Source organism: Falco biarmicus, chromosome 3 (genome assembly GCF_023638135.1).
Source record: "Falco biarmicus isolate bFalBia1 chromosome 3, bFalBia1.pri, whole genome shotgun sequence".
Taxonomy (NCBI): domain Eukaryota; kingdom Metazoa; phylum Chordata; class Aves; order Falconiformes; family Falconidae; genus Falco; species Falco biarmicus.
This window is the reverse complement of record NC_079290.1, coordinates 91,700,300-91,716,683: the sequence shown is the minus strand read 5'-3', so window position 1 is coordinate 91,716,683 and position 16,384 is coordinate 91,700,300. Positions and strand designations below refer to the sequence as shown.

The 16,384-nt window shown below is 40.5% G+C and overlaps 1 protein-coding gene across 2 annotated transcripts in view; it reads right to left on the bottom strand.

Annotated features, from left to right (window-relative positions):
- GMDS (GDP-mannose 4,6-dehydratase) overlaps positions 1 to 16,384 on the bottom strand; it is a 426,920-nt gene that overhangs the window by 65,488 nt on the left and 345,048 nt on the right. For both annotated transcript variants that reach the window (XM_056331388.1, XM_056331389.1), the window contains 2 exons: positions 15,524 to 15,642; positions 6,149 to 6,245 (listed from right to left, as the gene is read on the bottom strand). In XM_056331388.1, coding sequence (XP_056187363.1) covers positions 6,149 to 6,245; positions 15,524 to 15,642 — 216 coding nt within the window. The remainder of the gene's footprint in view (positions 1 to 6,148; positions 6,246 to 15,523; positions 15,643 to 16,384) is intronic.

Below are 16,384 nucleotides of genomic sequence, written 5' to 3'. Positions count from 1 at the left end.
TTCAGCCAGTCTGAACATTTCTGAGGAAAAACTACCGATGCTGTAGATGAACATATGGTGCAACACCCAGGGTGTAAAAGCACTCCAACTTAGCCCCCAGGAGGTAAGGACACCCTCTTCCTCTGGCCAGTCTTGTCAGATTGTTGTGGTATTAGGGGATCAGAAAGCAGACTCAGAGAGGCAGGCTGATGTTCTCAGGAAGATCAGTGAAGATGTGAAGGTCACAGATGACACATGGTTGGTTTAAAAACCTCAGAAGTGACAGCAGGGAAAGAGGTGGTGAAGGAGGAAGGGGAACAGAGCCAGCTGTAGAAGCTGCCAGAGAAATATTTTGTTGGAGGTACAGCAGAGAAGGAGCAGGATGACGCAAAGAGAAGCAACCGATTAAAGCACAGCATATGAGGACTGCACACTGTGGTGTCCAGAGGGATTCCTTTACTGGATGTGCCTGTCTAATACTGATGCAATGAGCTAGTTATGAAGCAAAAAGTCAGAAATGTGTGTGGGAGTATTGGAGGGGCACACATTTGGTATCTGCTCCTACAAGAAAGGAGGCAAGCTAGGGCTTCTGCTAAGTCTCTTAAGAGGATTAAACAAGACAGTGAGCAAGACTGGACACGAGCCTGCTGAAGCTTCTCGGGTTTGGTGACATATTGAGAGGAAAACATGATAGCAAAAATGCTCTTCCTATCTTCTAAGGAATAATTAAGATGAACAAAATCAGGGTGAGATAAAAAAGTAGAAAGCTACCTGTGGAAGGACGGTTGTGTCCACTAGGCATGGCAGCAGAGCACAATGCCATCAGGCTCTCCTCCTCCTAACTTCGCCAGGGCCTCATCATTTGACTCAAGTAGTGTGGTCTGTCTGCTCTGCCACACAAGTGTTTCAGAAGCAGAAATGCAGTGATGCTATTTTTTTTAAACCCTTTTCACATGCTTGTTGAGAAACATTTAAAATGTGTTAAGTGCTCAGTGCCTTGTAGATGCTATACAGAGACAAGTTACTACTAATCATTATTTTACTTGGCTGAATTTGACACGTGTGTTTTCAGAGATACCTCTGAAATGCCTGATATGTGAAGCCTTAACTAAAACTAACAAACAAACAAAAGCCTTCTGCGGGTTTTATTAGCAGGAGGGACAAATAAAAGGAAGAGGGTGGCAAAGCAACACAGAGATAATGTTGAGTTTGAAGTAAGGAAAGATATAAACATTTTGGCTCACACAGCAGCAAAGTCAGCTTAGAGGAGAATTAAGGACAACAGGGATAATCATTTACCAAAGCAGTTGTTTTCAGATGTTGACATACGTTTTCAGAACAAGAAGGAAAAAAAAAACCCCACATAAGACTGTCAGAATTATGACAACTTGCAACTTCTTTACCTGGCTGCTAGTGAGGAAAATAGACAGGAAAATCATCTGAACATTATTCTTCCTTGAATGCTCCCATTTCATTTTCATGAGTATTAATACAGGCCACACATTGACATTGATGAGCACAAAGATCCTTGAGGAAGGGAAACACGTGTTTCCTCGTGCAGGCATCTGAGTAGTTTACAGTCACAGGCGACTCTGAACTTATGAGTAGGAAATTAAGCTTGTATGAAAACTAAAGTGGAAGTGTGGGGCATTTAGGATTTTGTGATCATGGTTTCATTAGACTCTAAATGCTCTTTAGGGCAGGAACACTTAGAGGAGTTCAGAAATGTTTTTGACTGTAAGAAAGCTGACTTTGGGAGAATGTGATATGCCCCAAGGAATTTTTACTGGAATCCTATGAAACATGGGAAACATAGAGCTGAATTTTTAAAAAAAACATCTGAAGAGACTGAAATTTAAAGCCGTCCTGCTTAATTCCAAGGAGGAAAAAGGGCAACTGAGGCCAAATGCAGTTCAGTAAAGATGTAAAGTTTAATGTAAGCAACACTTAGAAGACTTAGGGTATTTCTTATGTATATATGTATCTGCAGATACTGAGATACAACAAACAATCCTTTGAAAAGTAAACAACCCGGTAAGGAGGAATACAGAACTTAGGCATTAGAAAAAGCAGTTTAAAGAAATAATCCCAGGGGGACAAAGTATCTTTTGACACTACCATGATTTTTTTCTCCTAACCATTAAATGGCATTTCATTTATATCAGTGCTAGAAAGGACTGGGAGAAAAAAGCTTAATTGCTTAAGGCATGTAACAAAAGGAAGAAGTTAGCAAGTTAGCATGCCCTTTTTTTCTTTGAAGAAGAATAATAAGAGGCCAGATGACTGCTTAAATATTAGCATCACATTGTGACAGAGTTTCCAGGGCTTGCTTAAAGGAAGGAAATTTGCATTGATGTATGTAGGTCCTCGGAGTTACAGCCATGCCAGCCCATAACAACTCTGATGCAAAAATACAACCTGCAGCTCCTATCCTATGCAAGCTGTAGGACAACTGCAGAAACAGGTGGGAGGGAAAGGGAAGAATTCCCTGTAACACATGCAGAGCATTAGATTCAGAGAGCAGACGACGTTTACATATGGTTGAAAGGTTTCTTTTTTTTTTTTTTTCCCCTTTTAAAAGGTAACATAAACTCCTAACTGAGAGATATGTACATTTTAAGCTCTGTGATGACAGGACAGACCAGTGAGACCTGGAGTTAATCTTCGTTGTTGCAGGAAAGGGCAATGAAATGAAGCAAGCTCCTATGGAACTGTTAGCTTAATATCTGCCACGGAAAAATAATAGAGGCAATTTTACTCAAACACCTTAACGGGCATAATTTGATTAGAAGCAATTGTGCAATTCTTGGAGGGAAATTTCTGCATACAAATTAATATAATTGTCCTGCTGAAAGATAAGAAAATTAAAGAGAAGCCCTAATTCTCTAAGAATTACCCAACTTCAGGGGCTGAGAGACCTGATGCTTCCGACATTCTTTGCTGCAGGGCTGCTTGTTTCCAAGTGTTGGAGGTGGTTCACTGAATTTCAGTTTTAACTTTTAAAAGAAATCTAAAATTAATTGTATTAATTTAATTATTTATATAAAATTAATTTAGTATTATTTTTGGAATATCAAATAGATTATTTAAATCCAAGTATAGACTAAGCTGCCTACCTATAATATGAACATTTGGATTGTAACAGAAGTAGAAAAGACTAGAGAGATCATTTCTGCAGAATCCACATTTTACAGGTGAGTAAACTGTAGTGGAAACTTAGCCTTACAAACCTAGGGCAGCAAATGCATGTAAAGTTTGATCTTACTAGCCATGTGCTAAAAAAGCCTGCAAAACACATGAAATCATCTTTCATAGTGTATCTAGTTCAGTATAAAAAGCAAACTTGTCATGAAGCCCTGTGAAAATTGCAGATTATAAGAAAGGCAAAAATAATCTTTTTTTTTCCTCCAATCTTTGCAGCAAGTTAGTCTCCAATTAAAAAAGGGTCAGAAAAGATACTGCTAGGAATCTGATACAAGCCAAAAGAAATTATACCGATAGGTTTGTAGTTGACACAAGCAGGGAAGGAGAGAGACAGTCATTAGAAGCATTAGCAGGAACAATTCCCAAGGCCAGTAAATATCAGGGGCCCCCAAAGCAGTCAAAAGTAGAGTGAAGAGATTTAGAGTCAAGGCATTCAAAGGGTCTACTTAGTTTGACCAGAAGACAGTCTCACATTTCAAGGTTTCTTCTTCAGTACAGCTAAGCTTTTCAATGGGAGGCCTTGACCCCAGGGATCACTAACTGAAGAAAACAAATGTGTTTTCAAATGACTGTATTGGCACTGTCAGAACTGACTGTACACAAGATTAAATGATATTTATTTTCACTTTCCAGAATATCATGTTAAATTTTAGAGAGAGAGAGAGACAGAAATGTTTCCAAATAAGACATGAGAATCTGAACATCGGATTTTCTGTGTCAGCTGGGATTCCACAGCAAAATTCCTGTTAACTGATCTGGCTAAGCCTCCTTCCAAAATGTCAACCTGAGGCTTTCTTGCCTTCAGCATGCTGTCTTGGTGAGGGTAGGTGGAAGGCAGCACATGCTGTCAGTCCATTTCAGTTCTCTCACTGCTTTTCCTTGCTTTCTTGCAATGGACTGGATTTTGGTCTGGTATTTTGAAATTGCACAGATGTGATTCCCTGACTGAAACAAACAGAGGTTTGCCTGCCTTTGATAAGGAACAGAAATAAAATCAGAATTAAAAAAAACCCGAAAATGATTCTGGGTACCCATCCTGAGACGCTCAAAAAAAGGAAACTTTAATTGGAGGAAATGGATGCCACATCTCTTCATAGAGGAGTTTGCTCACAGTTCATCTGCATATTCCTTAAGACAAAGGTACTTCAAAATCCATTTTGTGCTTCTACCTTGATCATGCTTGAGCAGCTTCACAATCTTCTTGGGTTCCACAGGAACCAAGTAGGGGCTATGTTAAATGCAAGGCAAGACGGGGGCAGTGGAAGAGAGATATGGAGCCCAAGGGAAGGTGGCCTACAACAGACCAGATCATTTCAGATAAACATCAGATGTCTACTGAGTTTATATGGAATGCTATTTCAAGGCCATATTCCACTCAGTATTTGAATACATCCCTATACTTATGTATAGACCCACTAGCAATTGCATGAGCATTCCTGAGGAACCCGTGCTTATGCACTGTCCCAAAATGGACAAGCGCGTAGTGAGCTGAATTTAAAATCCAGGAATTGTGTTCCCAAAAGGAAACCAATAAGGAGAGAGGAGACCATGGGCACCACTATTTCAGCAGAAAATAGCTGAGCACATGAATAATACTGGAACTTGAAAAAATAGTGGAACTACAGCGAGGGCTTCAGAACAGCTACATACTACCCATGAATTTTGAGGAGTGAATATGTACTTAGTAAGAGGTATGACAAAGCAGGAAAGTGGGTCTCACAAAGCGCGGACTTGTTGGGTCAAGTGTCCTTTTCCTGTTTGGCAAGTCCTTTTGTCTCTGTGTCTTCCTTATCATCCTGACACCTTACCAAAGCACAGAATGACAGACAGCTCTTAATGACTTCCTAGCGTTTGATTCTGATACATGGGCCCAGCCCTTTTTTGCATAACATGAAAGTCTCTGTTCCCCTCTGAATTTCCACTTTGGAAGCCACATCCACTTCCACACGTGCAGGTCCCCACTCCCACCCTGCGACCTGTGTCAGGACAAACGTGCTCTCATCACAGCTTGCCTGAATCAGGCAGCTGAAGCCCGCACTCCTGAACTGCCGGACTGACAGCCGATGCTGCGTCAGCAGCCGGCAGGGCTGGTATCACCCTCCCCAGGAGGCAAGAACATCCTCTCCTGGGCACACCCACTGCCACATCGCACGATTGGGGCTATTGTTCCCTGTGTCCAGAAGCCGGGCTCTGTCCTGTACTATCTCTGTGCATTGCCACCATCCTGCGTCACTTGGAAATAGTGTTGGTTTTTTCTCCTCTCCTAAGCATGCTCATCAGGTGATTTGGGGGCAGGGGTTAGTGGCTTGGTCCTGCAGGCAGCGTGTGCTGGTTGAGCACCCCTGGCAGACTTCACCGAGGCATTCCTGGGAGGAAAGATGTGTTCTGCAAATGAGCATTTACCGAGTGAGACCCTGCAAAGCGCTTGAGAAAAGAAAGTGCACATGCGCTTCTAAAACAGGCATTTTGTGGTACCTACAGTCACAAAGCTCTAAGCTGAATGGGACATTCACTGGATGGAGTTGAAACATTGACATGAAGACACAGAAACAGGTACTTTAAAAATCAAGCCTATTAGCCCCCACCTTCCTCCGCTTTCCCTTGTAGCTGGAGGAGAGACGGCCACATACCCATTTGAGAACAGAAGGAACAAGTCGTTTTGCACATTGTTTTGTTTCCCATCAGATGACGTTTCACCCCCAAAAGCGTCCCCTCTCCCCTTCGGAGAGGGTGACCGAAGCAGAGCAGCATCCCTGTGACGGGGCAAGCCTGCCCCTCCTGGGCAGCGCTGCCTGCCTGCTTGTCCCCAGGTAGCTGGCTGACAAGTAGGCTAATTTAGAGCTCTAAAAGCTGGCAGCAGGAGCACAATTAAGCCGTTTTCACAGACTGCTGGCCAAATGCAGCGATTTATTGGCTGAGTGATTGGATTATTCATTTGCAAAACTAAAAGAAGGCATTTTCTTACCACTTCAGTTGGCCTGTAGTACTTGTGATTGACTGTCACATGGATATGGCCAGTCTCTTTGCATCGTCCTACTTCATTTTCATTCTTCCCTTCCCACCTGTAAAGAAGATAAACATTTAATCAACCCATAATTACTTTAGTGCTCTGATCTTACCAACATTTGGCCTGCTTTCATTTACTTGAGGCTGGTGTCAATTCTCCCTGCAGGACAGTATAAACTCATTAGCTATAGGAACAAAGGCCGAGTTTAGACTTGAATGCAGCAACAATGGCTTTTGAAGTCTCTTTGTTTTGGTTTTTGATTCAGTGGAAGGACTGAAATAGAGGACTTCCAAATTAAACACATAATGCTACGGGTAAATAAAACGTCCTGATTTGAGAATGTCTCATGTATCTGCAAATAAATATGACAGTGAGGTTTTTCATTTGTGGATTGGTTCAAAGTTGTTTTCTTAAAATATTTTTAATTCTTGTATTTTGGCCAGTACTTTCAGGAACTCTTTAATCTGTTAATTTTAGGGATGTGAAGCTCTGTTTGAATAGCATTAAGCTGCATAATTTAATTTGTGCTTAACTAGGAAAACCAAAACAAAAACAGGTCTTGAGTTTTCAGTCCTAGCTCGACATGGCACTTCACATACATGTTCTGTAAACAGTACTTACTACCTGTGAGCTGAATGCCAGCTACTTTGTCCAAATCAGTTTCATATGTGTTGAGCAGCCAGCACTTTGCTGTAATTTATGTGATCTGGGTGCGCCGCGAACTTTTTCATTAGCAACTGTCCTGTCCTAAAATTTTGGGAGCAACAGCAGAGGAACGGTTTGGTGGGTGACTAGCTCTGCCTTTGAAGATGCCAGCCTTCAGCCTGGAAGCCTGAGGACAATGCTCCCTCTCAAAACAAATGCTTCAGATGGCACATGTAGAAATGTACATCGGTGCATCAAACCTAATCCACTGAACGTACAAAATCCAGAGTTATGATTGAAACTATATCCTCTTTTTGCCTCCAAGTATATATCATGAGGCTCCGAACCAGCTTGGCACAGAAGCGTAGTGATGAAATCCTTTACTTTTTTTGTGTTTAAGTAAAATCTATGCAATTTAAATCAGCAGTGTGATTTAGACTATTTAGCTTCAGTCACCAGCAATGAAAGAAAAGTGCCCCTTGCCTCCCACTTACTGATTGTACTGCCAGCTCTTGGGATTTTGTCACAGATTTGATTTCTCTTTGCTCCCCTGCCCCCCTGAAGCTCCTAGAAGAATTTAATTCTTTGACAATCTCAGCCTTCATTTTTGAGTTTCTAGCCCTGAGGGCTAAGGAGGGGAGTCTGAAAATGTGAACTCTATGTACCCATGAAGGTTAAAACACTGAAAGGCGAAAGGAAATACTGAATATGCATTATTACTAGTTTTCAAATCCCACGATTTTTTAAACACAACTCATGGGTTTTGGATGACCAGCAAAGCTGGTAGGTTGCTCGATACTGGGAACACTTCTTGTCGAAATAATTTCAAACAGATAATAGCTGAAGTGAAGTCAGCTGTTAACAGTCATGCCATGATGCTACAGATGATTTATAATTTAAATTTTCTTTCCTTCTTTTTGCAGTTGCTCTGTTTGAAGCCTGAACTGCAAAGTTTTCATTCAGAAGCCAAAACTAACATTAGTCCCTCCCTTTAAAGGGCAGAGGGTAAAAATGTGCAGGACTCAAATGAGCTTAATAGAAAACTAACCGTCACCAGTAAAACAACAGGAAGCACTTAGATCAGGAGACGTCAGTTGTTGTTGGAGGTCACTGAGCAGAGAACCCCATTTAACACCCAACAGGCTCCAGAAGGCTCAGCCCAGCCAGCAAAGACTCACTTAATGTCGCTATCAAAGTTATATAACAATAGAAACAGCTTAAGAAGAAATCTCCACCCGTTTTGTTCAGCCCAGTAATGTGAAAAGTTCACAAGGGAAAAAAAAAAGTACTTCTCATTGTGAACAAAGTAGCATTTGATAGCTGCACTTCTAATTACTCCTGGCACCTTGGTGCTCACAGCTGGGGACACCATACTGCTGATAAAAGGGAATGCACAGCGGCCAGCCTGACACCAGGAGCAAGATGTCCATTTTGCCAACCGACTCCCCTCCCTTCTTCCTCTAACCACAGGGAAAGGAAAAACAAACCCCACAAAAATCCTCCTTCATTTATTGTCAAACTGCAGTCAGAATTTTTAACGGGAAAACATAGTGCCAGGCTATCCCGAAGCCCAAGCGTGGTGGAAGAGGCACAGGGAAGCCTCACGTTGCTGTGGTTTTCAGTAGCTCCCACCACAAGGGCTACCCAGATTTCTGCTCCTTAGGGTGGGTGCCCCAACCAGGCAAGAAAACAGTCTTGTGTAACTTGGGGGAAATGCAAAGGATCACTGGCTAAAGAAAGTTAGGCTAATCAGGCTGGGCTACATTTATAGAGGATGGGGTGAGGATCCCCCCATCCAGTGCCCAAGGCCCAGGGCCTCCAGGCAGGTGCCTGCTGGCCTAGTGTAGGCTTTTCACAAAACGCTGGTCCTACAGCCTGCAGGCAAGGAGCCTCTACAGCAAGCCCATTGCCTGTCCCACAGTGGGGAGCTTCTCTCTCACTGAAGCACAGGACAGGCTTGCTCTCATGGCTGACTGCCTCAGCCATACACCAGAATGCTCTGCACTCGGAGAAGGATGCACGCGACCACATGTCTGCTACTGACGAAGCGGGTTTGATGACTTCTGCATCTACATTTCCATGTCGAGCACCTCACTGTTGGAGATGGGTGCTTTGGGATTGCTTAGGATGATAGTCATTGTCAGCTCTGGTGGGTACCACTACTATCACTGACCTCAGAAATTCCCATATAAATAAGTTAATCACATTTCAAATGCATGTGCGAGTTTACTTGTTTACAAGGTTCTTCACCTCAAGACACTCTGGATTTACAGAGGAACAGACTGCATTTTATTTAAGGCTAATTCCATATCTGCAGTTCACTACTGTTACAATACTTATTAACAGCAGTAATGAATGCTCCTTTCCCTCTTCAAACTGGAGATTCCCACTATTTTTAATTTCCTATAACTATACAGGAAGACAGAAAGTTTCAAGCTATGAAAACATCCACAGGTATAGAGGATTTTCTGAGGATGAAGAGCTGGGGTACTGACCCAGTGGGGTGTGAGGTGGGCAGGGAAGGACACAGGGGAGCCAGGATAATCAAGGAGGGGTGGGAATAGCACTGCAATGGACCAAATGGTCCAAATGGTTGTAACTGAGAAGCAAACGAGGCAAAGTACATATATTTTTGAGGTGGTGAAGAAAACAACTGAAAATGAAATCTTTCACAAAAGCACAGATAAATTGAACAAGTATATGCATTTCATCTCCTTGCTTTATCTTTACACAGAAACAGAACTGACAGCATTTTAAAAAAACATTCAAAACCCCTCGTAGCTACTCAGTCTATTTACAGCAAAAAACCCTATCACATACAACTTTAATTCAAATATATGCCAATAGAAAGTATTTTCACATTTGAAAATGAACTATAAATTAATTAAGAACAAAATTTTAGGAAAATTTTGCTCTTCCTCCACAGCTAACACAAGATACCATTTGTGTAGACATCTCGGATTTGTGGTCCAATCGCTGCTGCACGCACAATTAAGCCAAAGCACTTCATTCTGTCCTGGCACTTTATAAACAGCAAAACTGACACCATGTAACAGACCACTAATGTCACTTGTAAGTAATCTTTTGTAGGGAAACTTGAAATATGGCTCTTTATATGTTCCTTTGCCACTAGCTCACCCACCAACCTTGCCAGCAGCTCTGATACATCAAAGCAATCAAGGATATAGGGATTGCTTAACCACAATTTTGTGCTTAAATCTAAAGAACAAGTATGCTACCATAGTGGGATGTATTTAAACCTCTTTTTCAAATGCTCTGACAAATCAAGTCTTCAGCATTTGTTCACTAAAGGAAACAGTTCAAACAATGCTATTGTTATTATATTCACAGCATTATCAAGTTCAAGTTTCAAAAAACTAAATCATGACTCCCCACGTTATGAGACTTTAAAAAATAATAGGAAGCTAGGCTTCCGATTTTTTGGTTTCTTTTTTTCCCCCAGTTCATTGGAAAGCTTTTGAAGCCCTTATTTCTTTACTCCAAGTTGTGAAAGTTGGTATTGAGAAAAATGTATTTCCTCAACAAATATTGTTTGTTGTGAAAATCAAAACATTTTGGAAAGAAAAGCTTTAATTTCAAGCAAGTTCCATTACTGTCAACCTGAAACAAAATTATATTAATAATATCTAAAAAAGATGCTTCGACATTTTCAGAGTTGGAAAAAAATGGTGGTTTTTTTCTTTCAGAATGGCTTTGAAAACTCTTGTAAAGTTATTCTTTCTTTAAAAGAAGGCTAGAAGAGAAATGAAACAGTCCAGCTGACCTGAAATCAGATATTTTTCCAAATTGCATTTGTGACAATTATTTTCATTTCATTTGGCAGAGGGGAAGAATGTGGAATTTCCCATGAAACATCATATTTAATTCTCACTCAGTCTTCCTATAGGAGAAACTCTCATACCTCTTATGATGTATGGAATCTGATAATTAAATTGTTAGTCTTCAAACCTTAATTTCAGTTCTGAAACAGCTATTAGGTCTGCCTACAGATAAAACATTGTATCAATAAGCAAGTAGTAAAAGTCTGCTCAGCTGGCATAGTTAATTCTCCAGCTGAAGTGGGTTAAACGTCCCCCTAAAACATATATTCTATGGTGAGAATGGGGTAAAAGTGGTGCAGTCCTAAGTGAGGAACCCTTGCTCATGTGGGTTCACCCATGCCAGCATTCTTCACTGACCTGGCTAGGTTCCTTTCAACTATCACTCTTCAGAATGCCTCTAATTTCTGTATGGGATTCTGTTCCCTTCCTTCTCATCTGAAAGATTCTGATTTCCCTGAGCTGTTAAATACAACACATAGCACTGGCCAGCCAGCAACTTCTGGTGGGCAAAAGCCAGACCTAGCAGCAACTGTTTTGATGATGACTCTTGGTGGCTTCTCTTCCACATCCCCATAGCACCATTACTAATGTTTTGTTGGCTTTCCACTCTAATAGCAATCCTTCAAATCTCATGTGTTTCTGTAACCCAACCTCTCATTTTAAGGTAAACAGAAAAAAACCCGCAAACCAGAAACCCCCTCCTCCCTCAGTTCAAGCTCAGTTCAACCTTCGTTGTCACTGAAGAGGCCACTGCTCCACTTCTGCTAGTAGTTCACCTTGTTAGACCTTACAGCTTATCTGCAAATGCCCCCTTTCTACGGTGATCTTTTATAAAACCAACTGGCATGTTAGTGAAGATAACATTTGCATGTAGTGCCAAATGACTAGAGTAAAATATTCATTTTTACTGAATTAATCCTGGTCCTGGAAGCAATGAATATTTCTGTAACAAATGTGCATGTATTTTTATATTAATAAATAAGACAATAAATCTTTCCACTGCTTGAACAGTTTTTTTTCTTTTTCTTTTTTTCTTTTTTTCTTCTTTATTTTTTTCTTTCCACATCTGCAGACAGCAGTCTTTGCAGCAGTCTGTAAAGAACTCTGAGTGCTGTAGTGGTTTCAGGCTATCTTTGCAATCCTGTTCTAATTTAATAAGATTAATGACAGAAAATTAGTCAAGACAAGCGTTTGCCTGTTTCGTTTACCCTGCTGTAGTTCAAATTATAGGCGGGAAGTGTTTCCCCCAAGTACTACTTAATTAGTAATAAGTAGAAGGGAAAGTAAAAGAAAAAAAGTGTAATCCTTACAGGGGGAAAATATTTGTAGCTCTGAGGCTTTCCTGTTAGTACAAAGGACTGAATTTGAATGATTCAGAGGACTATATAAATATAATTCGAAATTTCTCCCTTGAAAAAGAAATGTTAGAAGAAAAAAAACCACACAAGGTAGATAAACCTCTGTGTACACTTTACAGTCAAGTTCAGAGAGAGAATCAGTCTTATTGCAGCTGTACATTTCATTAGTTACAAAAATGTAGTAAAGTTTCTCTCTCTGTCTTATTTTGGCGAGAAGACATAGTCCTGACAAGTGTTAATGACTGGCTGTGACAAAGTATTATGTTATCTTCTTGGAGAGACTTTTTAGGCTGTCCTGGATTTTCAGCTGTAAAATGTGAACTGTTAGGAAGACAAAAAAAATGAAAAAAATAATTTTTAGTTGGTTGATGGGGCAGCCGGTATTGGTTTTATTCCTGTTTTCTACTACAAAATCAAGATGTGACAGCTAAGACTTCATTACATTTGCAACTTTCCCTGCCAAAGCACAAAATAGGGATAGTTAAGAGCCCTGCAAATGTGCCCTGTGTTCTCAGATGCACTATGAGGTCTCCCTGCTGGTGCTTGCCACTAATCCCTCCTGGCCGTTTACTCCATCATTCCAAAATTTTGAAAGGTGCATTGTACAGCAATACTGTGAAGCTGTGCCATCATTTATGGCAGTGGAAAGGGCTGCTGGAAATTTCCCAGGTGAGTTTTTGAGATTGCAAAATTTTGTAATACCTGCAACCCTGCAATTAAAAAAACCCAACCAACCACCAAACAACTCAACCAAACTTTGAGGAAGGGAGATAGGAAGAAAGCAGCCATCCTCGCAGGAACTCATTTAGCAAATGTGCCGGTTCTTAAGTGCCTCATAAATTGTAAAGAAACAGATCAATGGGACTCACCAATGGGGTCCCACAATACTAAAAGGGAGGATTTTGCTGCCAGGCTACTCCCTGAAGATATATCCAAAATGAAGAAGGTGGGAGTAAAAGCCCTTGGCGGTTTCAAAGAATGTGAGAGGTTACCAGCCAGCGTGCCAAGAAGTCAGTGAGGGCAAGGAGAGAGTGCGTGTGCTGCAAAACCATGGGCTGGGCTGACACCTAGAAAAATGACGGAGGTTCTAAACAGAACTTTCTAAATCCTGAGAAATATTTTACATCTAGTGCAATTTGAAAGATGAACGATAGCTATGGGGATGAGTAGTGGGTCTGTTGTGACACTACCCCCACCCTGGGAGCAGGGGGAATAAACGGCTCATTTATCTGGCTAGGCTACATGTCAAATGATCGGAATTATATCACTGTCAAAATGATCAGCAACAAAATTATCATTAGCACCTAAAATGCCACCTCAGTCCCCATAGGTATAGCTATTTATATATCACTTGTAAATTACTTAAGGAATTAATAACTTATTCACAGTGAAGAAAAATTTCAAAAGAGCCCTGGGGATGAGCAGCCCAAGCCCTGTTTCTAAGGTAATTTAGGTTCCTAAAATTCCATGTCACTAGATGTCATGTGGATTCTTCTATGATTTTTGAAAATTACTTTTATTGATCAGTAAAAAAAAAAAAGCAACTATGTCTGCACACACAAAATACCTGCTGTACCTTATCACTTGGAGTCATAGTGTAGTTTCCCTGAGAGAGAAACTTGTGATTGATTGATTCAATCCAAACACCAACCACAGCTATTGCCAATGTGAATGATACGGAGTCCACCATATGGAGCCGTATGTGAGTGAAAAATAAACAATCAGGACACAAAATTTTGTGTGTTAGGACCAACTAAATCTAAAGTAAGCCTTTAATACCATCTCTATAACAGAAGCTATTCATAAAAGTACTTTCACTTTTATTTCTGCAATTGTTCTTTTCTTTAGGCTTTCTCGAAGGCTTAATTTACTTTCTGAAAAATACATGCTGATTTGTCAGTCTTAGGAAATGTTGAGACTTCTTAGGCCAACACCAAAGCAGGGAGTTTAATTTTAAAGTAACAGATAAATTTATTGACATCAAAAGAAACTGTGATGCTGAGAACATCTGCAAATAAAGACATTCAGTTAGGTACTGACCTACATGTTTCAGTTTCTAATTTTAGGTAGTAAAACTTTTTTAAAAAAACGAAAAAAGTTGATCACCAAGCATTCATTCTTGCTTTTGCAAACAACACTAGACAGGGACAAAATAGTTCTTAAAAATCACAAGAATTCTTACTTGTGTGGAGCAACTGAATCCACAGCATATTCGTATCAATGCTTACTAGGGAGAATTAGCTTATAAACACAAGGAGTAAAAGTATAGAGAAAAAAGAAAAAGTAAGAAAGACAGAGCAGTTACTAGAGCTCCTACTACCTCCCCTTTACCCTGTCAAACCTCACTACTGTTAAGGCATACGGGACAACATGTGATCATACAGGGACATCTTGCTATCAAGACATGCTAAAAATATGGAGAGAAACTTATTCCCCAAACTGGGCTAGAAATTCTATTTATACAGTCTCTCTCTCCCCCATCAGAATTTTTCTGGAGGTTGATGCCAAAAATTGAAACCAGACTAAAAACTCATTGAGGAGAAAATGTTATTACCTCCCCAGCCACCCACTGGCTGTTCAAATAATATTGTATATATCTGTGTGCTTCTGCATATTTATTGAATTTGTCAAGTTTTTGTTCCCAAGTAAAACTTATTGGCCCTGTCAAAAGTTCACCAGCTGCACAAGTGACTTTGATGGCCTGAGGAACAGCCCTGGCGTTAGCGTCATGGAAGAGCCTGTGGCTTTCCTCTCCCTTTTCCAGCTGAGATCGGTATGTTGATGCATGGGGCCCAGAGAAGATACAGAAGGAGGGAAATTGAAAAAATAATAAACAATAAAAATATAAATTACAGAAAGCGCTCACCAAGCCATCCTGGTTTTATTATATGGCCTTGAGAAGGAATTTTGTATTTTCAATCAAACTATGTGGAATATGCATTGTAAACATTCTGCACCCACTGCTCAACATTTTTATGACTTAGTAGAAGAGCTAATAGGGATGTAGAGTGGGTTGCTACATAATCCTTGTGGTGTGGCTGATGGGCTGTCACATGGAAAGAACAGGGTTAGCAGGTGTCATCTCTTGAGATAGCAGATGATGGGAGCAGGACTGTGGGGATCTGGGGGCACAAAACAGAGAATCTGGCAGAAACCCCATTTTTGCAGCAAGGTGATGAACAGAACCGTGGTACTCACATCTTTGGAGGGGCATCTGGCCCCCAAGGTGGGGAGTGAGTGGCAGAACAGAGAATGAAGATGGAATAAAAGATTGAAACATACCAGCCTACATTTTTTTCTTACGATCTAGAGGGCAACGCTAAACATATCTGCTGTGGCAGTCAGTTGTGCCTGGAAGGTCCAACATTTCACAAAATTAGAAAGTGAAGGGGAAAAAAGGAGAATGCAGAGGTACAATTCTGTATCACAACAAAGGCAAAAGGCTAGAAATGTTCAACCTGTGGCTGCTATCTCATGTTCATACTTACACAATGGTTTTCCCAATGTGCTTAAATGACTTCTCCACAAATTCACGGACACTATGGACCTCCCCAGTGGCTATAACAAAGTCCTCAGGCTCATCTGTTTGTAACATCAGCCACATGGCCTGTGGAAAGACAAAGTCAGATTCAGTGCACATATAAGTGGCTTCTTTGGTACATGATCTTATATTACCACATTTTTGAATTGGAAATTATACATACACACACATAGCCCAAGCTGGGCAAATTAGCACTTCCCTAACATGGTGGCTATTAACCAGTTCAGTGCAACTCTGAAAAGAGTTCAATTATTTCTTATGATACAAAACAATACTGTATTTGATTTTCAATTTGTTTCACAGCAGGGGTTTCTGCAGGGAAGACTTTAATATGTTTACTTTTGAACACTGAGACTTGGTTGAGTGCTCAAGAGCGTGGATTCACTTGTTTAAAGCACTGCATGAATTGACACAGATATGGGAAAAGAACAAAATTTTGTTCTTTTCAGTCCAGAGTGCTGTTGTCTGTCTGCTACAGAACTATGTCAAACACATTGAATCATGAAAATATGGGTCCTTTTGGCTCTTTCTTCTGTCACATTTGTTTTGGCTAAGTTGAGATTTTAATTAAAAGTAAGTAATTAAAAAGGTAGCTAAGAATAGTCAACAGTGTATTTGACCAAAATAATCTGGTTTTCCTGCCGAATATGTGCTGAATGTTACATATTAAAGTACTGTAGCGGAAACTTTTGACACAGGAACACAGGCAACACTGGTAGAAAAGTGAGACAACCATTAATATCTCTTTCAGAGAACCGTTTGAGCAGCTGCAAAAATCACAGTAGGTTTTGAAGCAAAACTTCATGAG